At 45.8% G+C, this 23,575-nt stretch overlaps 1 protein-coding gene across 11 annotated transcripts in view; it reads right to left on the minus strand.

Annotated features, from left to right (window-relative positions):
- Positions 1 to 60: 60 nt before the first annotated feature.
- The window catches only part of Dusp16 (dual specificity phosphatase 16), an 83,437-nt gene continuing 59,922 nt past the window's right edge, over positions 61 to 23,575 (minus strand). For all 11 annotated transcript variants that reach the window (XM_087657047.1, XM_087657051.1, XM_087657042.1 and 8 more), the window contains 3 exons: positions 10,345 to 10,504; positions 5,117 to 5,240; positions 61 to 3,699 (listed from right to left, as the gene is read on the minus strand). In XM_087657047.1, coding sequence (XP_087513173.1) covers positions 2,529 to 3,699; positions 5,117 to 5,240; positions 10,345 to 10,504 — 1,455 coding nt within the window. In that variant the 3' untranslated portion in view covers positions 61 to 2,528. The remainder of the gene's footprint in view (positions 3,700 to 5,116; positions 5,241 to 10,344; positions 10,505 to 23,575) is intronic.

A 23,575-nucleotide genomic window follows, 5' to 3' on the forward strand; every position in this document is an offset into this window, starting at 1 on the left:
GAGTGGTTCCCACCAAGGGTGAGAGCAGCAAGGGAGGGGAGGTCACTTCTCACACTGATGTATAAACAGGTACCAGTTTTGATTTTATTTCATCGTATTAACATACATGACACTTCAAAATGAGAAATGCACAAGTGAACCATTCAACAGCTTGCCTTACTCCAAGAACACTATATTCATATTAAACATTTATACAGTCTTTCCTCTCTAACTTTATAACTGGTCTAAACAGTTTCCAGCATTTCTCACAGAGTCTAGTTTTGCTCATTAAAATCACCATTTTGCATTGTCCCAGGAGACTTCAGGCTTCCCTGTGCTTACATGAGGAAACCTAACCACCACACTACCCACAATGTGCCTAGGGGCAGCCCTTTCAACATGGTAGTTGTGATTCCAAGAACTGATAGGACATTAGTGATGGTGGACTGACAGCTGTAGTGTATGACTACGCTACACGGAAGGAACCACAGCCCAGAGAGCACCTCCCTACATGACGTATGGCATTAGGCAATGTACTGCCCAAAGACACTGAAGCCAAATCCCCAGTCTTCCCAGAACAGACGTACTGTTGGAGCTGCTGCTTCATTCTGGAACTGTCTCACTGGTGTGACCAGATTTTAAGAAGGTGGGTTCTTACGTACTGAGTGTGTGTACACAATGGATCAAATTTACTGTGAGGCTCTGAGAATCTAATCACAGGCTGCTGACCAGTGTCTTGGAGTGGCCCGTGCTCTCTGTGCAGTCTCTGCTCTGCGTTCATCTCAGGCCCACACATAGCTTATCTGTCCAGAGCCAGTATGCCCACGAGGCTCACAGTGCTCATCATGGTCCAGCCCGTCAGCTTTGAGCCACGCCATTCTATGCTGGTTTTACAATCACCATAGGAACATTAAGTCAGATCCTAGTCAAAGGACCATCCATTCACTGACATAGAAAACCTGAGATATGAGTCAGCCCCTAGCTACACTTACAGTAAAGAACAATGACAACATCTACCCACTCCCACACCCTGCTGACGTGAGTGAATTAAGGCCTTAAGGAGGCTGTATCTGGAGGATACAGCTCAAGCCAGGAAGTTGAAAGGCAGCTACGTACTGTCATGTACACACCTGTTCCTATCACCTCCTGTTCTCAGCTGCCAGGATTGCGTCTATAGAGATTGTGTGCCAGGGACCAGGAAGCCACTGGGTACCTCTTCTCTGATGTGTCCTTTCCTCAGGAAGCATGCTGGGTAGCTCTGGAGAAGAGCTTTCCTGTATCAAGACTAACCAAAATCAACAGCCCCTTCTTAACCTTTCTAGTGTGTTCTATTCTGACTGGTTCTTGCTTACCAATGCCCATGCAAAGTTTGGAAGTCGAAGAGGATTCTAGAAATATTACCCTTGTTGCATACCATAGAGAAAAAAGCCCAGGAAATCCATTGCCTACTTCACAGTGCACCTTCCCAAGTCTTCCCATATTTTTATTCCATGAGGGAGACAGAAGTGAAAGCCTGTTTTGGCCGAGAGCCTGAAGGTTCTGCCACTCCACTACCAAGCCCAGTGATTCATGTTTCTCTCTAAACCAAGTCTGGTCAACTGAAGAATGAACCATCCCACTTTAAATAATTCTTAAATTATGAGGAGGAGGAGGAGGAGGAGGAGGAGGAGGAGGAGGAGGAGGAGGGGGGAGACTCTTAGTGCTCCATCCCTGGCTTAAGTCTCTAAGCTGTCTGACTGCCCAGTCTCTGGCTAAGTTAAAAACTCTAGTTGGTTTCCCCACTTCATTCAAGCTGACAGGAGGGGTACATGGGCAACAGGCCCACTGGGATTTTGTGCATAGACAGTATGCATTTGTCTGGAAAGTGACAAGTTACCTACTTATTCACAATGCCTAGAAAATGATCGACTAGACATGGTAGTGGTGATGGCCCCAAATGTCTTGTCTGAGGTACTGGCCTGGCTATAAGTAGATCTAGACAAGGCTCCTAACAGTTCATCCCGCAGAACGATTCCGTATCCATCAGCTGTCGATGGAGCTTGGGTTGATTGCTCAGCTTTGGACGGGGTCATTTCCCTTGGATTTACCGTTAGGATCTGTCCCTAGGAGGGTCTTCCCACCTGACCCACAGCTGGCTCAGTCTTAGCGCTAAGGTGCACTAGGGAAGGGCCTGGACAGAGATGAGTTCTGAGACCTCTTGTTGCACATGAAAATGGGAGGGATTTTGCCCTCTAACATTAAAAACAAACAAACAACAAACAAACAAACAAAACCCTTGCTTTTGTAGGAACAAGAAGATGTGCAATTCACTGAACAAAATCTCTTCTCTGGCTGGGAGAATTCTAACATCTACCCTTCCTCTTCTGAGAGAACTAGCCATTCTCAGTGCAGTGCTGAGAGAACAACTGTGTTGATCCATCTGTTGCTTTTATACCATAGCTCTATATTCCAAAAATATATATGTATGTACATATACATATTTCAGATTTACAGGGAATATTTTTTTGTGAACAGGAAACAAAACTGTCAACAGAAGTTACGCGGTCTTCTCAAGAGACCTCAATGACCTCCATGCTTCCTGAAAAGCTAGATTGGCTCCCCACTTTGCCCAGTTCTTCCCTCGACCTGTTCTCTGACATAATGCTCTCTCCAAATTCCATTTGGCAGCTCCTGCGTTTAAACTGCTTCTCAAAGGGGCTCTCTTCATGCCAGCTCCGCCGTGAGTCAGCTCTGTCACTAGGCTTCTGCCGCCTACGAACAGAATAGATTTGGTCACTGCAAGTGGGCAGCTGGCTACAGCTGTAGGCAGAGTAACTGGCGTTGCCTCCATAGATGGCTGAAGCAGAGTAGAAGTGTGAAGGCTCTGTAGCAAAATACCAACCGCTGGTCAGGGAAGGGGCAGAGGACTGGGGAGGCAGAATGTCTGAGTGCCAGCCCTTGAGGCCAAGCCCTGCAGCAGACTTGGTGAGGTGCTGCTGGCTGGTGGAAAGGCCAAAAAGGAAGTTGGTGTGGTAGTTGTCCTCCACACTCCCGCTCCGATGCAGTGGCGAGAAGAAGGGCCTCTGGGTAGACCCAGTACTGCTGGTTCTCACTGAGTGCAGCCGTGTGGTCTGGCTCTCTGAAGGTCTGGTAGCTTGGGGCTGCCTGGGGATGTGGGCCTCCTCCTTATCGGGGCTGGTCTCTGGAGTCTGTTCTGATACCTCCTGAACGGGGGAGAACTGGCAGAGCTTGCTGGTCCCATCCAGTGTGGCGGAAGGTTTGTAGTACTCCATAGCATCCTCTGACGAGAAGCCGTGTAAGGACGCTGCCACACTGGCTGAATACGAAACAGACTTGATATCGAGAGAGAAGGAACGCTTGAGCCTGTTGCTGTCTTCCAGCTTCTCTGAGGACAGCTGGAGCCCACTGAGCGCCTGTACCAGCGGACTGTCCTCCAAGAGGGAAGGCTGTAAGCTGGGCACACTTGCAGGATGCACAAGCCTTTGCCCCACTGCCTCTGAGGTAGAGTTGGCACAGGGTGGGCTGAGAGACAGTGCATTCTTCCGTCCGCCCTCTGAGGCTGCAGGCACAGGCTCACTGGCTTTGTCCAGGTGCAGCAGCTTGAGTTTGCTCTTCGGCCCGGACATTCCAGTCTGGCTACTAATCGTCTTCTCATAGTCCATGAGTTGGCCCATAAAATTAAAGTTCGGAGATATAGTAGGTCTTTTTTCTTTCACAAATCTGTAGAGAGGACAAAGCCAAAGCCCTGAGTTTTACAACTGCACTTTGTCCTGAGGACACTAAGAGAAAGTGGGACAGGGTATCACTACACCTCCCCAGTGCTTCAGAGAGGATTCATTTACAATCCCAGGACTAAGGTGGAGAACACCTTCTCAGGGAGCGGTGGCATGGCGGGGTATAGGCTAGAGGGTGCCCTCTAGGCTCCCTATTCCCAAGACACCAAGGCTTCCCATGCAGTTGATGAGAGCACTCTGTTCAACCCCAGGAAATGCCTGCTCCCTGTCACCTGCCCCCTGTCACATACACCAGCACCGCAAGGCTAAGCCACTCGTCAGCTTCAACACGCCATTATTCCCTCTTCAACGCCCACACTGGCCTCTCAAGAGAATTTCCCTCAAAGAGATGGCACAGTGTCCAAGCACCCAGTTCTGGATCTTTTTATATTCAGAATGTTAGGAAAATCAGTCACAAGGTGATTTCTGGGTGCTACGCACTGTGCTGCTGTACTGAGTTATTCAGTCCTTAACCTGCTTCACGTAGACCAGGCTGAAAGGCCCTAAGTTCACTTGTCCCAAGCCACACAGCTACTCATCGATGAAGCAGGATTCAAACTCTGGACCATCCGATGTCTGGGTCCAGCTTGAAAACTCACATAGTAACACTGTAACGGGATATAAGAGTGTGGGCCTTCCCACCGGACTTCAGCCCAAGCAGGACACAGGAGCAGAGGCTTAACTGGAGATAAGTAGTGCAGAAAGAGAGGACCTGACCCTTCCAGCACCCAGGAGGACGAGCTAGCTAGGCAGCTCATTTCGTTATTCCAGAATTGACATTCTGAGACGTTCAAATATTAAAATAAGCCAACATCATGGTACATGCATCTTATCTTCTTGTTCTCTCTCTCATGCAAACCAACTACTTCATGTCAACAGGGCACACAGTGAACCAGTGTCATTTGTCACCAAGGAAGATACAAGTCAGCAGCCCTGTCACTTTTTGTCCTTTCCCAAGATAGGCAAGGGCAGCCTAGTCAAGGTCACTACCTGTAAAATGTGGTGAGCTGGACAGGACAGGTTTACTCGGGTTTTATACACGAGTGCGTCAGGCTTCCCCATGTCTGCAGGACCATCAGACAGAGCAGACCCAGGCGCTGTGCAAGAGCTGCTTTCTCAACTTGTCAATCAGAAAGTCCACGCCCTCCATCGAGGGAAGGAGTAAGCCTTCCTGAGCTACCGTTACTAAGAAGCATAAAACCAAACACCATGTGTCAGAAGAACGAAAGCCAAGCAGAGCCACACTCTTCCTCAGCCTCTGCAAGACCATGAGTCACAGGAACCCGTGACGGCCACCCACCTTCACAACCCCTTTGTTTCAGGGAAAGTGAAGCAGGCCCCATGAGCCACGTCCCTGTCCTTACCTGTAAGCCTCATCCAGAGACATGTCCATCCTCTTCATGATATAGGCAATAGCAATGGTGGCCGAGCGGGAGATCCCAGCCAAGCAGTGGATCAGCACACAGCCGTTGGAGGCTTTTGCTTTCTCTGTGGGAGCAAATTTAAGAAAAGTCACTAGGATTTCTTCAGTGAAGAAACCTTGTACTCGCCACTATCGACTGTTACTGTCAGTGTCTTCACACCTGACACTTCAAAGCAGATCTTACCTACATGGCCTCCTAGTGATCCTTCACTTTACAGGAGGAAGGGAGACGCTAGTTCTCTCTCCATAACATACTATGAGCCATTAAGGTCTAAAGGGGCTATTAATAAGCAGTGGGTGGGTTACTACTGCAGATTGCCGGGCTCTTATTCCAATGGTTTTTGCTGTGTAATGCAAATGTGCATGTAAGAATGCAAGTGGAAGGAAGCCAGAGGTCCACGTCACTTGTCATTCCCCAGGCATGACAAAGTACCTCACTGGCTTGGAACTCACCAAATAGGCTAAGGTGTCGGCTGGGTAGCCAAAAAGCCTCAGGGCATCCTCCTGTCTCTGCCTCCCCGGTATTGGGATTACAAGCAAGCACCACAAACCCATCATTTTGACATAGGTTCTGGGAATAAACACAGGTCCTCATGCTTGGACAGCAAGCGCTTCAACAGGCTGAGCTGTCTCCCAGCTGTCTGCTTAACACGCAATCACATATATGACACATATATGAAGCAGGAGGTACTAACACAGTGCACTATTGTAATTCTCTGGCATGAGTTAGAGGCTCATGGATACCATTAGAAGCAAAGCTGGGGAGGTTCAGACAGCGCTGCCCTCCTGGCTGTGGAGGGGCTTCATAGCTCACACGCAGGGGCAGATGACAGCCCAAACAGCCCCCAAGAATGGCAGTCCTAAGCAGTACCATGACAGGCTCTGTCCTGACCTACTACACATGTCATGTGCACAGCCACAGAGTGGCTGTCCTGGAGCCAGATCTGTCCCTTCTCATTTGTGTTGGGCAAGACTGAGGTTAAGATAATTTTTGCTTTATCTTTTGTTTTTCCAAATAGGGTTCCTCTGGGTAGCCTTGGCTGTCCTGGAACTCACTCTGTAGACCAAGCTAGATATTCACCTGCTTCTGCCTCCTCAGTGCTGGGATTAAAGGTGTGGACCACTACCAGACAAGGTTAAAATTCTTAAAAACTCATCAGAATTCAAGGAACCTGCAGTGGGTACTGAACAATAGAGAGCTGCTCCAGCCTGGTGGCCGGTGATGCAGACTTGTGGTAGATAATAATAGTAGATGATAACTTGTAAGTTATTATCCGTTAGACACTAAGTAATTTAAGAGTCAGCGATAAGCAGCACTCGGTCAGACAAGGGAGCCAGACGGGAACAATGAACACAGCCCACACTGACACAGACCGGGCTAGCTCAGCAGCACACGGGCCCACACATGCACACATGTGCACATCAACCACCTGCATTTACCTTCTCCTCAGTATTCTCTCTTTTCCTCAGGTGAAAGGCTCAAAGCCACTGGATGGCAATTCTGATTTTATGCCACCAACATTATCCTTTTCCTATAATCTGGTTCTTCCCCACCTTTGCACCTATCTCAGCATGTACGGATGAGTGTGTGTATGTGGATCCCCATCTCTAGCTGGAAGCTGCTCCAATTCTGATGAGAGGCAGGCTTGGCGGGGCTCAGGGAAGAGACCTTGTAGACGCTCCACACACAATTCCCAGCACACATACTATACAACCATGTGGTTTCAGTTTCCTTAATTTTGAATTTATTTCCTATTATTGCTGATAATGACCTGAGGCTGAAGGGTGACTCAGTGCTGAAGAGCACTTGTGGTTTTGGCTCCCAGCACCCACGACTGTAACTCCCCACTGTCTGTAACTCATGACTGTCTGTAACTCCCGACTGTCGTCTGTAACTCCCGACTGTCGTCTGTAACTCCCGACCCTCTGTAACTCCCGACTGTCTGTCTGTAACTCCCGACTGTCTGGAACTCACAACTGTCTGTAACTCATGACTGTCTGGAACTCACGACTGTCTGGAACTCACGACTGTCTGGAACTCACGACTGTCTGTCTGGAACTCCAGATCTGGTGTATTTGGTGACCTCTTCTGACATCCTCAGGCACCAAACACATACGCAGGTAATATAGGCATAAAAATAAATCTAAATGAATCTAAAAAAATTTCAAATGATAATTATCTTTTAAAAAAAGAGTGTGTAAGACCACGGTCCTGTTCTCACGCTCCTCAAGGTATTGAATACTATGTATGTTTAAAAGCAATTTATTAAAAATATATTGAGGGAAATGGAAAGAAGGCTCAGCAAATAAAAGTATCTGATGTATAAGCCAAACGACCTGAGTTCAATCCCTAAAATCCACAGCAGAAGGAAAGAACCAACTCCCCCAAGTTGTCCTCCAGGTATGGTGGCACATGTGTGCCCACACGTATGTATCATGTACACACAATAATAACAGAATTCCAGCCTTTGAAGGAGACTGTAAAGAGACAAAGCTGACACCAGTGCAGCTAGCGGCCTGAGCACCAGTGCAGCCGCCACAGGAAGAAAAGAGCTGTTGCTTCCGAGTAGAAGGTGAGACCTGACCTAGAAAGCTGTCCTCTGACCTCCAGAAATGTCCCATGTCATATGTCTGCTGTGCCATATGTGTGCCTATACTTAATACATACAAGTAAGAAAACAAATACTTTTTAAAAAACCTGTCAGAATATGCATTACAATGTTGATGGTGGATTTCCTTTTCTCATTCAATACTGTGCTCATGCTGGTTTTTTTTTTTTTTACAACCACAATTTATCTGATAAGTTTTTAATTAAATATAAAAGTGCATATTCTAGAGTAGGCTCATTGGCACATAGGTCTTGACAGACTGAGTGCTAACCCGAGCCTTAGAACAGAAGTCACACACAGAGACCTGGTAGAGAGGGGGAAGAACGGGAAAGCCCTCTCAGTACTGAGCGGGGTACTCAGAAGGCAGGCTGCTTTGGCTGGCACTCCCAAGCCATGGAAGAAGTAAGTGGAGGTGGCTGCAAAGGTGGGAGCATGGGGGGGGGTGTGCGCACATGCGCGCGTGTGAGCACATGTGTGTGTAAGATGTCTCTTGGGAATGTCAGGCTAAGAGCCATATTTTTGTGTAGGAATTAAGGAAACTGAAGTTTCTGGAGTGAAGAATAAGACGGCAGAGATGGCGAAATGAAATAACAGCAGGTCAGCACTACAGAAATTCAAATGCAATGTTTAGGTTTTCTTAAGGGACAAAAACTTTGTCTCTTAACAATAAAATAAACAAGAAGGAGGACTGAAGAGTTAAACTGAGGACCTGCTTAGAGTGAGGTGTCAGGGAGCTCAAAAAGGAGTGAGGAACAGGGGAGGTTCGAGCACAGGTCAGCAGAGGGGAGAAAAGGAGGAAACCCTCATGGCACTCTTTAAAATATCCGTCAGTCAGAGAGGGTAGCCTGTGCCTGTGGCCCCTGTTACTTGGGAAGAGTGCTTGAGCCGGATGTTTGAGGCCAGCCTAGCAGGAGCATGTCTCAGGAGTAGAAAAGAGTCAGGAACATTTCCTAGAGCTGACTCTGAGCTGAGAACTGTGCAGTGTTGGGTGCCTATATTGTCTGCTTTAATCCTCACGCTCTCCCTATGAAGTAGGCGCATTACCTTCAGCCTGTCGTTCAGGAAACAGGCACAAGAGAGTTTTAAGAGCTTTAAGTTAGAGACACACAATTGCTTAACTGATAACCAGGGAGGCAGGACTCGAAGTTTGGCTCCAAAGTACATCCTTTTAATCAACTCTCTCTGTTGCTCAGTTCAGAATTGTGGACTTGGGGGTGGGGTGGGGTTGAGCAGGAGCCAAGGAACCGACCGTGAGAAGAGAGCAGGAGCTTGGATCCTGCCTCTGAACCAACACGACATCCAATGGGAACATTAATCATAATTGTTTACCTTTTTTAAGGGCTAAAAATCTAACGCTATGCTAAATATACTTGGAGGAGCAATGAGAAAGTGTCAGTATGAAGCTTTTTCTTTATGATTTTAATGTGAACTGTTAACTATCTTAGCCTTTAATCTTGAGGTGGTTTAAAGAGCAAGTACAAATTGATGACAGAAGTTTCTGGAAAACTGAAATTCTTAAACAAAACAAACAAACAACAACAAACTATTATCAGAATTACATGAAGCTTGAAAAGCATCATCTGGAAAATGAAAAATGTTACCAGGAATTAATGTACCTAATTTTGCCTTTTTATGTCTATGGATGTTTTGCCTACACGTGTATCTGTGAACTACTAATGTGTCTGGTGGTGTCAGGAGAGGACAGAAGAGAGTGTCTGATCTCCTGGAACTACAATCACAGACAGCTTTAAGCCGCCACACAGGTGCTGGGAATTGAACCTGGGTCTTCTGGAAGAGTAGCCAGTGCTCTAAATGATGAGTCAGCCCCCCAGCCCCAGATCTTTTATCTTTAGTTACAATGGCTAATTCATAGTATTTAAGTATGGAGTTGAGTGCTCAGACTTATGTGCCTACTGGAGGGAAACAACAAGACGTCCTTGCATGGAATGTGTAGTCACACCTCATCTTGTGCTCACGTCTCCTCTGCTCTTCCTCCACACTCAAGCATCAACCACCAGGTAACCAGATCCTGTGTGTGGCATGTAGGAGGCTCCTGATGAGGCCAAAGAAGCAGAAAAAAGGACGATAGAGACTAACTTGTTACAGTTCCAGCATGTACATGTATATGCTAGAATTTCACTGGACGCAAAATACTTGAAACTATTGATGTGTGAATTGAGGCCCAGGAAATCTTTTCGCAGGACCTAACTTTTCCCAAGGAAAACACAGCAGTAAGTAAGGAGGAATAACAGCTAGGTTCATCAAACTGTTTCAAGTGGGGGGGAGAGGGGTATTTTTGAAAGCTTAACTGATTTTCAAATACTTGCAACACATAATTATAGATCCTGAAAAGCTTTAACCTCGGAGCTGTTAAAAGTTAGCTAGCAGGTCACAGGGCAATCCCTTAGGGACAGCATAGCACACATCAGCTTGACCATTAAATAGGTAAGCAACATCATGTGCTGGTTTCAGACTTGAAATCTCTACGAGGCAAAAAGACAGGCTCTGCCTGTCTGTGACACTGATTCAAAGGGCTGTACCCTTGTCCTGAGCTACATACCAATGAAATCCACAGACTTGTCCAACCAGGGCAGGATTTTCTCACAAAAGCTGTCATTCACAGGCACTCGCAGGAAGTGAGATTCGGGTATGAAGTCAGGCTTTGGACAGGTGTTGCTGGCATTTAGCACATAGCCAATCCCGTTCTGTTGCATCAGCTCCTATGTAGGGAAAGGGCAGTTAAAGGGAATCATTTTGTACTAAGAACCATTTTGAAAGACTGACGTTGAAAACTATGACAAGAATTACAAGTTTCTTTGCACATAGTAATATCTAGAGAAGTAACATTTACAGACTTAAAGTTGAAAGTGAAAAAAGTTATGGACAAAAAGCCATTTAAAATAGTATGCCCAAGGAGCAAGCACGCATGATCGGTACAGTCAAGCGGTTGTGTCCGCTGCTGCAGAGAGGAGGAGAATAAAGCATATGATGAAACAACAGTACACAGAGCTCTTTTCCTACATGGACGATGCCCAGGCATTCTTGTTGCTTGGTTTAAAAGTCTTCCTGAAGGCTGATCTGTTTATGTGTATGTAAGTTTACACCGACTATAAACTGGCATGGCCCACAACAGGCCTTTCGCATTCAAATGTCAGACACCAGCCACACTATCTTTCTCCCTTTTTTGCCCTGAACTCCTGCTTCCTCTCATCCCAAACACAGATGAAACAGTACATGAGGACACACAACAGCTGGCAAAATCCTTACAACCCCATCCACAGGCTGCCAATCCTCAGTAGCACTTCTGCCTTTATCCTCTTTCTTCTATTCGCACCCACCACTCAGTGAGCAGTCCCCAAGACAACTTTTCCTCTCCAAACCACATTCTTTACAACAACTAGGGTAATGTATTCTTTTCTTTTTTGAGACAATGTCTTGGCTGTGTATCCCAGGCAGGCCTCAAACTCCAGACTCAAATGATTCTCCTGCCTCCGCACCCAAAGAATCTGAGCATACAGGCAGATGCCACCACACTCTGCTGATCTTTTACAACTAAGAGCGAGCTAAGTACCCCTGATGTGCAAAATTCCAGAGCACTGTGTGCATTCATCCACACTTCAGTATTTAGAAAGCTCCACCTGTCTTCCTGATGGCTTTCTTCCCATTTTTCATACTCAGCCTGACCTTATCTATGAATTCCTTCCAATGGACACACAGTTAACCGTTCCAGGTCCCTCTATTCTTTGTGCACACCATTAAAATAACCCAGCACTGTATGTGGCATTAACACAGTTAACTCTTGTCTCCCCTAGAAAACAGTAAAACAGTGAGTAGTCTTGAACTGATCTTGTTTCCTTTGTGTAAATGCACTCATATGAATTTGTTACTTATAAGCCCATCTACCACTGCCACACTGACCAGGCACTGCACTGCACTGCTGAGGCACCCCACACTGACTGGCCTTCCCGGGGCTGCCTCTCGGGCATCCTCTGAGCCTGAAGGTTCAGCAGCTCTGGATATCCCTTCCTTTCCTGGGAATGGCGCCTTTCATTCCCTAGATTTCCAACTTGAGAGACAAATGGTAGTTTCCTCCGTTTACCTTCCTGAACATGTTGGGTCTCAATCTCTTCCTCTTAAGACACTTGGCACAGGAAGTGTACTTTATTGTGTACAAAGATTACAGATCACCTGGGCGACCCTTTCTCATTTCTGGGATGGCATCAAGACAGCACTGTGATTTACATAGCCTTCTTGGACTACAGCAGATGCGAGGCTCCCTGGTGGGCGCCTCCGATCCAACCAAGCTGACTATCAATCAGACCAAGACCCTGAGGGTGTTCGTCACAACTTTTAATGTTTAGTGCTTGTGACGAAGGGGCACCCTTTGTTCTCCAGGTGAACCACAGAGACACTAGGTTTACCTATATATACCATCTGATTCACCACAGTCCCAGTATGTCCCTGGAAGGAGACCTAAGTTAGCCTCTCAAGCATTTCTTAGTAATGTCCCAAAGGAACCCCTCTCTCCCTCTACCTTTTTCTCTTTCCTTCTCCCTCCCCCCACCACGAATAGTATTATGAAGTTAGTTTGTACGAAAAGCAAAAAAGAGGGGGTGTTAAAGAGGTGGCTCAGCAGTAAAGAGCTTGTGTTTGTACGGACGGAGGTTCTGCTCCCAGAACCCTGTGATGATTCACAACCATCTAATCCCAGTTTCAGGGAATCTGACACGCTCTTGTGAACTCTGTAGGCACCAAGCACGCAGATGGTACATTTTATACATACAGAAAAAAAAACTCACACATATAATGAATAAGTGAATCTATTTAAAAACAAGCAAAGGGAAACAGTAGCAGGCTATTCTTCCGACATACTCAGTGCAGACTTTTCAGGGAGGACGGGACATACTTGCTTTAGCAGCCCAAAGGCAACAGGTACTGCAAAGGACAAAATGTGCTGCATGTGCTGACTGCCGTGGGGAAACAGAGCAAGGCACGAGCACACCTTACAGAAGGGACACTTTAACCTAAATTCAAAAATACTTGTTGAGAACCTTTATCAGAGGACTACTAACAGAACACTGACATCCGGTACATGTCAAGAAGGCACTACACTGAGCATTGATTGGTTTTACTGAATTCTCACTTCCTGTGATGTTTTATTATTATCCCTACTATAAATGAGAAAACTAAAGCTTAGAGGTTATAATATTTTCCAAGTCTTACCACACACACTGATCTTGCATGCTAGAACCAGTACAGAATGACACATTCAAATTTAAACATACTCAATCCAGAGACTACACTGTTAGTTGCACTAACACAATGCACTAAGCTCAAGCTTCTTCTATGGCAAGTTAAAGCAAAGTAATGAGCTCAGAAACCCAAAGGGAAAGCCAAGTGGTGGTGCCTGCTTGTAATGTCAGTGCCAGAGAGGCAGAGACAGGGGATCCCTAGGGTCCACTGGCCAGCACCCTAGCATCCAGTAAGCTGCCAGACAGTGAGTGACACTGCTGTGGATGAAAAGGCGAGAGCCACCTTGTTGGTGGCGGTGATACATCAGTCAGGGCATCAGCCCTTTGTTCATCCTAGCCTGATACCTGGCTTGGTGGCCACAGATGTTTCATACCCGGGACTCGTAAAAATCAAATCAAATCCAGGCAGCTCAGTGCAGGAGAAAGACAGACAGAAACCTGCAGACTGCCATGCCAACCCGAGACCTGACCTCCAGCATACAGCACAAGCGGCCATCAGCACCTGCTTGCCGCTATGCCAAGCAGCAGGACAGAGGATCTCACCTAGGGGCCCACAGGCCTCCTGACCAGCCTGCAGCAAGAGCCCTCGCAATGTGCAAGCATGTGGTGGACAGATGGGAAAGAGATATGGAACAGTCTGAGCACTGTGAAGAGAGATGAACTGGAGACTCGAAGGTAGAGGGGAGTAGCCTGTTGTGAGTGGCCAGCCCTGCCACCTGGGGCCATGGCAATGTCCCAGTCCTAGCTGCTGCTGGGGGCCATGTCTGAGTTCATGGCTATGCAGTGGCAGGGGTCGACCATGGTTCATATTACCACTAGAGAACATGGGACATCCCTGGTCAGAGCAGTCCCATGTCTAGGACCTGTGCATAACTGGCCCCACTACTCACTGGCTACAGCCCTCTGAAAAGCTGGTCCAGCACCCTGCAGCTGGGCCTGGTGGCCATGTGGGTGAGCTGGCCTCAGGGTGTGAGCATGCACAGCTGACGGTGCCATGCATCAGCTGGGAGGTGGCACTGGTGCAGAGGTGATTCCCTCACCTCTTCCCATGCCAGCACCTCCAGCAGTGGGGAGAGCTGCCCCAAGGCTGTGAGCTCCCAAGCAAGGCTGCCCCTTACACCCTGCAACAGCGGGCCCTGGGTCATGAAAGCCAGCGGCCCTGCCCCTCACAGGCCGCAGCACTCAAGAGTTCTAACCTTGCACCTCCCCTGAGCAGTACAGTAGTAGAGCTGGCCCTCGGGTGGGTGAACAGGTAAGCCAGCCCTGGAAGCATGAGTGAGGAAGAGCGGGGCTCGGTCACTCTTCTGCCATGAGAAGGCCTGGGTGGTGAGGGGAGGTATGCCTTTTTGTCCCTTCCTTTTCCAACCGAGGCACCTGGAGATCTGACCCTGGAGTCATGAGAGCATATAAGCTATCCCTGCCCCTCACAGGCTGCAGCACTCTAGAGAGTGAGGCCCTGTGCCTCACCTGAGCAGCACAGTGGAGCTGGACCTCAACTTGGCAACAGGGTAGGGCTGTCTCTGGTAGAGGGGGCGTGGGTGAACCAGGCCCAAGGGCAAGAGCATGGGAGAGCTAGCCCTGCTACTTGTCTTCTGTGAAGTAGTATGGGTGCCAGGTTGATGCTCCCCCACCTCACCTCTTCACACTCCTCACTACCTGGCAGTTGGGAGAGCTAACTCTCAGGGTCATGAGAGTGTAAGAACTGGTCCTTCCTATGCTGGCTGCAGCACTCAGGAGAGAGGGCCCTGCACCTCACCTGAGCAGTACAGTGGAGTTGGACCTCATACAGGCGATGCAGATGAGCTGGCCCTGGAGAGGTGGCTGGGGTGAGGGATGATGCCCTCCCCTTTTCCACCTCACCACCTGCCTATAGATAGTCGGGAGAACAGGACTTGAGGTAATGGGGCAGGATAGCTGGCCTTGCCTCCTCACTGGTTGTAGTACTTGTGACATCAGACCCTGTGCCTTATCTGGGCAGCACAGTGGAGATGGGCCTGATGGCAAAGACAAAGGGAGCCAGTCCTGAGGGTGTGAGAACAGGAGACTGCACACTACATCAACACACACACACACACACACACAGCCTTGACTGGGTAGCACAGTGGAGATGGCTCTGGAGGTGTAGGTGTGGGTAAGCTGGCCCCGAGGGCAGGAGGGCTGACCCTGCTCCCTGTCAGTGGCAGCGCTGATGGCCTATTGGGAGCAGTGCTGGAGAGCTTGCCCTGGTGGTGTGGATAAGGAGAGCCGTGCCCTGACCAGTTCAGCTACCATGTAGGCCCAGATCTAGGGCACTGAGTTGGTCCACTCCAAAACCTCTACCATCTGCCAACTGTTAGGATGTGTGAAAGGGCCAGTCCTGCTGACCCAAAGCTGGAGGATCCCCATGACCTAGTGCAATAACAGGATAACTGGGAGAAATCCCAGTGAGGATCCAATACTGATGGAGTCACAGAAGCCAGAGATCTTGAACCAGACCAGCGGCTCATTGCAATGAGCATCTTCAAGGAAGAGGCACTGACAGAAGACACACTGTGGGGCGCACTGCGACTGCTACAGTTTTCATGATGGAATGTTCTTATGCTTCTGGTTTTTGTTGTTTGACTTTATTTGGGGGGGGGTAAGGCAAAGTGTGGATATTACAAGATGGGGAGATGAACAGGACTAGGGTGCATGATGTGACCCCCACAAAGAATCAACAAAAAGTTTTTAAAAAAGCAAGCTAGATGCCACCCAAGGAATGACATCCAAAGTTGATCTCCTCATGTCATGCAACCCACCCACTCCCACATCCCACAAATCTATTTATAAAATCTGTTACCAGTTGCTACAGAAAATTCTTTGAAAAATAAGATGAAACTTGATAAATATAATGAGGCCAAATTTTAAAACAAAAAGGCAAACAAAAAACTAACATCATACAAAATGAAAATGTAAATTGACTGCTTGTTAGATTCCATAGTGCTTTCTGTATATAGATTTGTCGTCACTATATCAATGGACAATGCCAGTTAAAGAGGGAAATCATTAAGGACAGAGACAAGCCTGAAATGTGACTTTTAGCTTAAAATTATTATTAAATAATTTATATATAACATGAAAGTAGGATGACAGCTATCTGTGAAAAGGAAGAACTATGCAGGACAGACGACGAAAATGGTTTGGCCAAAGTACCTATGTTTGAATGAAATGTCTTCATAAGACCTCCCATGACACAGGTGAAAGAATTCCAAGTCAGCCTGGGCAGAAAGACCAATATACATCAATTCACTAATTTCTAATGCATGCTTTTTCTCCACAGCTAAGTAGTTTTGGCGGAACCACACTTTTTTTTTTTTTGAAATCCTTGTCAGTATTTTTTTTTTCTTTATTAACTTGAGTATTTATTTACATTTCGATTGTTATTCCCTTTCCCATTTTCCTGGGCCAACATCCCCCTAACTCCTCTACTCCCCTTCTATATAGGTGTTCCCCTCCCCATCCTCCCCCCAACAATCACGGTCACTGGAGGTTCAGTCTCGGCAGGACCCAGGGCTTCCCCTTCCACTGGTGCTCTTACTAGGATATTCATTGCTACCTATGAGGTTGGAGCCCAGGGTCAGTCCATGTATAGTCTTTGGGTAGTGGCTTAGTCCCTGGAAGCTCTGGTTGCTTGGCATTGTTGTTCATATGGGGTCTCGAGCCCCTTCAAGCTCTTCCAGACCTTTCTCTGATTCCTTCAACGGGGATCCCGTTCTCAGTTCAGTGGTTTGCTGCTGGCATTCGCCTATGTATTTGCTGTATTCTGGCTGTGTCTCTCAGGAGAGATCTACATCCGGTTCCTGTCAGCCTGCACTTCTTTGCTTCATCCATCTTGTCTAATTGGGTGGCTGTATATGTATGGGTCACATGTGGGGCAGGCTCTGAATGTGTGTTCCTTCTGCCTCTGTTTTAATCTTTGCCTCCTTATTCCCTGACAAGGGTATTCTTGGGGGGAACCACACCTAAATGCAACAATCTATTTTTACTTTTTAGTAAATAGTAAGATCTTCCAAAAATCTGGATATATATATATATATATATATATATACATATATATGTATATATATATATAGAAGAATACTTGTCTAGCATGTGTGAGGCTCTGGGTCTTATTTCTGTTACCTAAATAAATAAATAAATAATAGATAGGTAGGTAGATAGAGAGAGATGGATAGATAGAGATAGATAGATACATAGGCAGACAGACAGATGTGTTTTAAGAAGGAAAACAGAAAAACAGTATCAGCACAGATGCCTTCTCCTTCACAACCGCCTCCCAAATATTTTACATCCGTCTCATTCTCACCTAATTTATTAGAATCTTTCCAAAACTTTTAGCTTAGGTCATACAAAAACAAGTGTCTTCCCTCATTTTTATTTCATCAGCACATTACTATTTTAATTACTGTACATAATTACAATAACAAGCACACTGGCCCAAACAGGTGTGAGGGCAAACGGCTGACTCTGGTGACTCAAATGCTGGTGTCAGTGAGCTGCAGCAACAGCTCACAGACAGTGTGGAAAGGACTTGACAATGACCTCTGTTCTACAAGTTCTAGGAGCTCAATACAGCTCTATTGGCTGTTCTCTTGATCGATATTTCCTTAATATTTTGATGAATGTGCATTTAATTGGCTGAATGTGCATATTAATTTAATTTTTTATTTTTATGTGTGAGTTTATGTGTACAACATGCATACAAATACCCATGGAGGTCAGAAGAGGACATCAGACCCCCTGGAACTATGGTTAGAGGCCGTTGTGAGTCGCCCATGTAGGTACTGGAAACTGAACCTATGTCCTCAGCAAGGATGTACGTGCTAACTGCTGACCCATCTCTCAGTCCCTAGGCACTGTGACTTTTTGATGGTATAATGTAAAGGTATACATTTGGGAGGAATAGGTATCTAACAGGATGACTGTTCTTCCTCATAAATGATGCGGATACCTATTATAAATTAGAGACGTTTATATAATTCTCATTTTATTTTCCCACATTGTATAAAATATACAACTAAATAATCTATTCTGTAATTAAGTAGCATAATCTTTAAACTTCTAGCGAGTCGTTACTTTATGCTGTTAAATATTTATCCTGAACTCTGAAGTGCTGCTACTCTGTGCCCTTCCAATGATAAGATAAACTCCTGGGTGCCAACATCCCGCTGACATCACGGTGCCTGAGTTCTTTGAGCTCACCTTCACTTTGAGCTCACCTTCACTTTGAGCTCCCTTCACTTGAGCTCCCTTCACTGCTCACGCATGAGCTCCAGCCCCCACCTGACAGGCACGAAGCTTGCATAGCTGCATGGCTTGCGACACATTCTTGGACCTCTTACTCTTTCCTGGTCTCTCATTTCACTGCATCCAGAGCCCTTCTGCCCTTCACTCTGATTATCCTCCCCACTTTCCCTGTTCTTTATTCCATGATGTCTGTCTGCCTTCCTGGTCCAACTTAAACTCCATGGGCAATTGCTACAACCCTCCCTTGCTTCTGTCCTCAGTTCATTTGCCCTTTTATCACTTCACGTCATGCTTGTCAGTGCTAATTGCTACCTGGAATTAATCCCCCACTGAATCTGCATGTGTGCTCATGCTGCTGAACATGGCTATGGAGAGAACTTCAGCAATGCCACCTGCTTTCACTTTCAATTCAGGCTCCTCAGCAAACACGGTATTTCCCTAGCCGTGTGCTTTCTCCTCTCTTGCATGTGCCATTCTACCCATTTCCCTTCCCCTCAAAACTCCCACTATATTCCTGCTCATCTTCATTCTTAAGATGGTGGAAAACCTCATTTTCCCGCTACATTGGAAAATTAGGTCCATTACAGCTAATTTTCATCCTTTTACCCCCCCCCATGCAGCTTCTATGAACATGCACGTCTGTATATTCTGTTTTCCCAGATGTTGTTATAGATGAACAGTCAGTGTCTGTAAGACCTGTCTCTACACTTGCTGAGTAAATTCAGTCTCGTCTTACTCAAAGATGTTTCTAGCAATTGTGGACTTTCTCCTACATCAATTTTCTACTGTTAGGTTATTTCCTCTACTAATAATCAAACAAGTAGTTTTCCTATCTTAAAAATACCAAAGATACACATGCTCCATTCAGCATGTTCATAGAGGACTCATATGTAATAGCAAGAAGCTAGAAATATCCCAGATGCTCCACAATGGAAGAACGGATACAGAAAATGTGGTTCATTTACACAATGGAATACTATTCCACTATTAAAAACGAGGACATCATGAGTTTCACAGGCAAATGGATGGAACTAAAAAATATCATCCTGAGTGAAGTAACTCAGACCCAAAAGGACATACGTGGTATGTACTCACTGATAAGTGAATATTAGCCCAAAAGTACAGAATACCCATGTTACAAGCCACAGACTGTATGAAGTTTGACAAGAAGGAAGGCCCAAGTAAGGGTGTTTCAATCCCACTTAGAAGGGAAAACAAAATAATCACAGGAGGCAGAAGGGAGGAATTTGGGTGGGAGAGGGAAGGGGAAGGGGAAAAGGGGAACAGGATCAGGTATGGGGAAAGCGGACAGGAGAGAAGCCCAGAGGGCCAGCAGAATGGATGGAAATATGCAACCTCAGGAGTGGGAGGTGGGGGACCTTCTAGAAAGTACCAGAGATCTGGAAGGTGAGAGACTCTCAGGACTCAAAGGGAGGGACCTTAGATTAAGTCTCCAACAGTGAGGAGAGGGAATTTGAAGAGTCTACTTCCAGTAGATAGACAGGACCTCAAGATTTCTGACCCAGAAGTATTCCTGGAACTGCAGGGACAAAAATGGAGAAGAGACTGAGAGAACAGGGATCCATCTCACCGGGGGCGGGGGGGGGGGGGCAGGCACCAAGGCCTGACACTGTTACTGATGCTATGATGTGCTTACAGACAGGAGCCTAGAATGGCTATCTTCTGAGAGTCCTACAAGCAGCTGGCTGAGACACAGATACTCACACCCAATCACTGGACTGAAGTTGGGAACCCCTATGGTTGAATTAGGGAAAGGCTGGAAGAAGCTGAGGAGGAGGGCGACTCCATAGTTAGACAAGAAGTCTCAACTAACCCAGGACCCCTGAGAGCTCCCAGACACTGAACCACCAACCAGGCAATACACTAGCTGGTCCAAGGCCCCTGACACATACAGAGCAGAGGACTGCCTGGTCTGGCCTGGTTATCCTCTCGGGGACAGGGGTGAGCAATGGGGTTGAGGAACTGTGGGACTGGGGATTAGGGAGGACAACAGATGGACTATAGATAAATTTTAAAATATCACTTTGCTTTAACTTCCTCTTTTCAACAAAATTCCTTGGAAGTTGCTCACGCTAGCACCTCCATTCCTTTCTGCCTGTTATTCCCTGCGCTCAGTTATCCCATAGGCACTCCCATCCCTCTACCAAGAGGCAGATCATAAATTACTCTTGATCTCCATGTTGTCGTATCCAAAGGCCAACTCTAAGCGTTCATCTTTCTTGACCTACAGAACCATCTGGCACACTTAATTCCATCCTCTCATTCACTTGCTTCCTGGACAGTGGTCTCATTTCTTTATTCCTAAGAACCTTTTGTTGATACTTCTTAGGTCCCAGACTTCCATGCTAACTGCCCCATGGCTTAATCTGCTTATCCATTTAGATTTTCTTAATGATCTTATTTTTACAATACTAAATATTGTTCACATGATAATGACTCTCAAATTTGTACCTCTTCTTTCAAGGACCTCATCCTTAATTCAAAGCCCCACCTGACTACTCAGAATGTCTACCTCAAGTTTAGCAGGCAGTGCACACTTGGTGTGTCAGTCACTGACACCTCCTGTGATGTGCCAGCTGCATCTCCTTTCTCCTTAACCATACACACACACACACACACACACACACACACACACACACACACCCCTGCCATCTAATAATCTCCATGAGCACTTATCATCATAATAAATAGTTAGTAAATGATGGATTTATTTATGGTCTCTTCTCTTTCACAGATGTATCCCAGTGCTGAGAATACTGTCTAGCAAACAGTAGCACTTAAGTAGTTCATAAATTATTATCCCTAAAATGACTAAAATCACAACCCTGTAGCTACTTCATTAGTATCTTTTGATGAATAATCTCTGCAGATGTTTCTTAAACTCTTTCAGTTGAGAAGCGATAATAAAATGTCATTACCTTATGGTATAGTCATTTTATACCTTATGAAAGACTATTTTACCTGAGTCTTCCAGATTTATTTTAAAAATGATTTATAAGTAAATTAATAGCATGGTGGAAAACATATCAGCTTGATAAGGTAATTTTAAGGACAAGGTAAATGCCTGCATCAAGTTGCAACTGTTTACAAATAAAAGTTATAAGTATTTGAAAAATAATTATGTAGGGCTTATGCATCCAGGTGCGGCTCTAAAGCATGCCGTGGGGCAGAGAGAACAGGCCCCTGACCAGGACAGGAGCGGTCTGTAAGCAGTTAGTTGCACAAATATCAGTAACATGAGGAGGAGTCTGATCCATGTGGCAGAGCAAAACAATCAGAGCAGCCCTGGCGTGAAGCCAAAGAACCCGAAATGAGAACTGCAGTCGTCACCTGAAGCTTAGACAGACACACAACCATCCTGCAGAATCCAGGAGACTGACTCACACTTTCAAAGATACAAACATTACTGGATGTTCAGTCTCATTATAAAAAATAGCACAGCTTTGAGCATCTCCTTTATCCTCATTAAGCCATCTCCGGACAATACCAAATACAACAGAAACACTGTGTAAGCAGCTGCAGTACTATACTGCTTCAAGAGGAAGGGCAGAAGTTTGTGCAGACTCAGTACACCTATAATTTTTTGCATATTTTTAACTGCAAGTTGGCTAAATCCATGAATGCTGAACCCAAGGAGCACAGCCCAGCACATTAGAGCATTACAGTTCACTCCCTCATTGTCCTGGGTGGCTTCCCTGTACTCCCCCAGCTTTAATTTCTTCCTGTTAATTAAGGCTGATGATAAGGATGTCATAATGTAAGCAACAGTATGAGAAGATACAGTATGTAATATATAATGGATCACTAAGTATATTATTTAACTTTATCTTATTTTTAAAACAGATTGTAGCTGGGCACAGTGGCACAGGCCTGTATCCCAGCACCTGGGAAGCTAAAGCAAGATCACAAGTTCACGGTCAGCCAGCATGGGCTCCACAGTGATACTCCTTCTACTCTTTCTTACAGATATATGATGCATACATTCATACATACATACATACATACATACATACATACATACATACAAACATACATACAAGTGCTTGTAAAAAAAATAAAAAACCTCAGAAGGACTGTACTGTAAATTTCCCATTTATTTAAACTGTACTTCCTCTTAATTGGCATTAAACTGGGAAGATTAAACTTAATAAAGCAGGCCAAAAATTAAGAAAGGGTTCTCCTGTAATATGAAAAACATGAACAATGGGTTCTGATTCTACTATATAATTAAAGACGTTCAAACATATTATTTATAGCCAGGTTTGGTGGTGCATGTCTTTGCTCAGACTTGGTAAACAGAAGTAGGTGGATCTCTGTGAGTTCATGAACAGCCTGGTCTACACAGTAAGTTCCAGGACAGCCAAGATTGCAAAGCAAGACCCCATCTCAAAAGAAAACAAAATTAGTATTATTTATGAGTCAAAAGTGAACATTCAGTTCTGATATTGTAATGTTTATGTATGTGTGCAAGTCATCGATACGTGTTTTAAATAATGAGAAACGTCTACTGCCATTCCTTATGCTCCCTTTTCTCCCAGGGTACGTCACACTACACCAGTGCTTCCCACCCATGGCAATCAATCCATCAGGAGGCTCTTCTGGATGTGGGCCGTGGACCTACACTGTCAGTGGTACAGCATTCTTGTGCCAGCTTTCACAATCCATCTTCCTGCCGGCTCCACCCACAGCATAATTTTCATTAACTTTTTTATATATCTCCCATGTTGGCCTGGAATGCTCTCTGTAGCCCAGACTTGGTCTTGATTCTCAACTCCCCTGCCTCAGCCTCTGAAGTTGGGAGCTACAGGCATGCACTTGCTCATGTGGCGCTTCACTCACTTTTTTTTTTCCATTTAAAAGTTTGTCTTCTAGACTATGAAGTGAGCTCCTTCTACATTTAAGACTAAATTTCAAGTATAGAGTCTATAATCTAGTCATAAGATCATGGAATACTGATTACAAGACGGCCTTACTGCAGTGTGCTATGATGATAAATGTGCGCTCCCATCCCATAAGATGGGATAGGTCATTTCATCTCAACATCACATGAATCAGGAGTTCACAGGTTTCAGGGGAAGGAAACAAGATTTAGCAATTTGATTAAAGGGATAGAGTAGACAGAGAGCTGGTACACAAAACTACTTCTTCCCAGAGCTGTCTCTCAGCCATCATTGGTGCAGCTTCAGTATTGGGAACCATGCTGTGAGTTACCTTGTCATGTGAATTATCTTTCTTACCTAGACAACTAATAGC

This window comes from Rattus norvegicus, chromosome 4, assembly GCF_021556685.1.
Source record: "Rattus norvegicus strain SHRSP/BbbUtx chromosome 4, alternate assembly SHRSP_T2T, whole genome shotgun sequence".
Taxonomy (NCBI): Eukaryota; Metazoa; Chordata; class Mammalia; order Rodentia; family Muridae; genus Rattus; species Rattus norvegicus.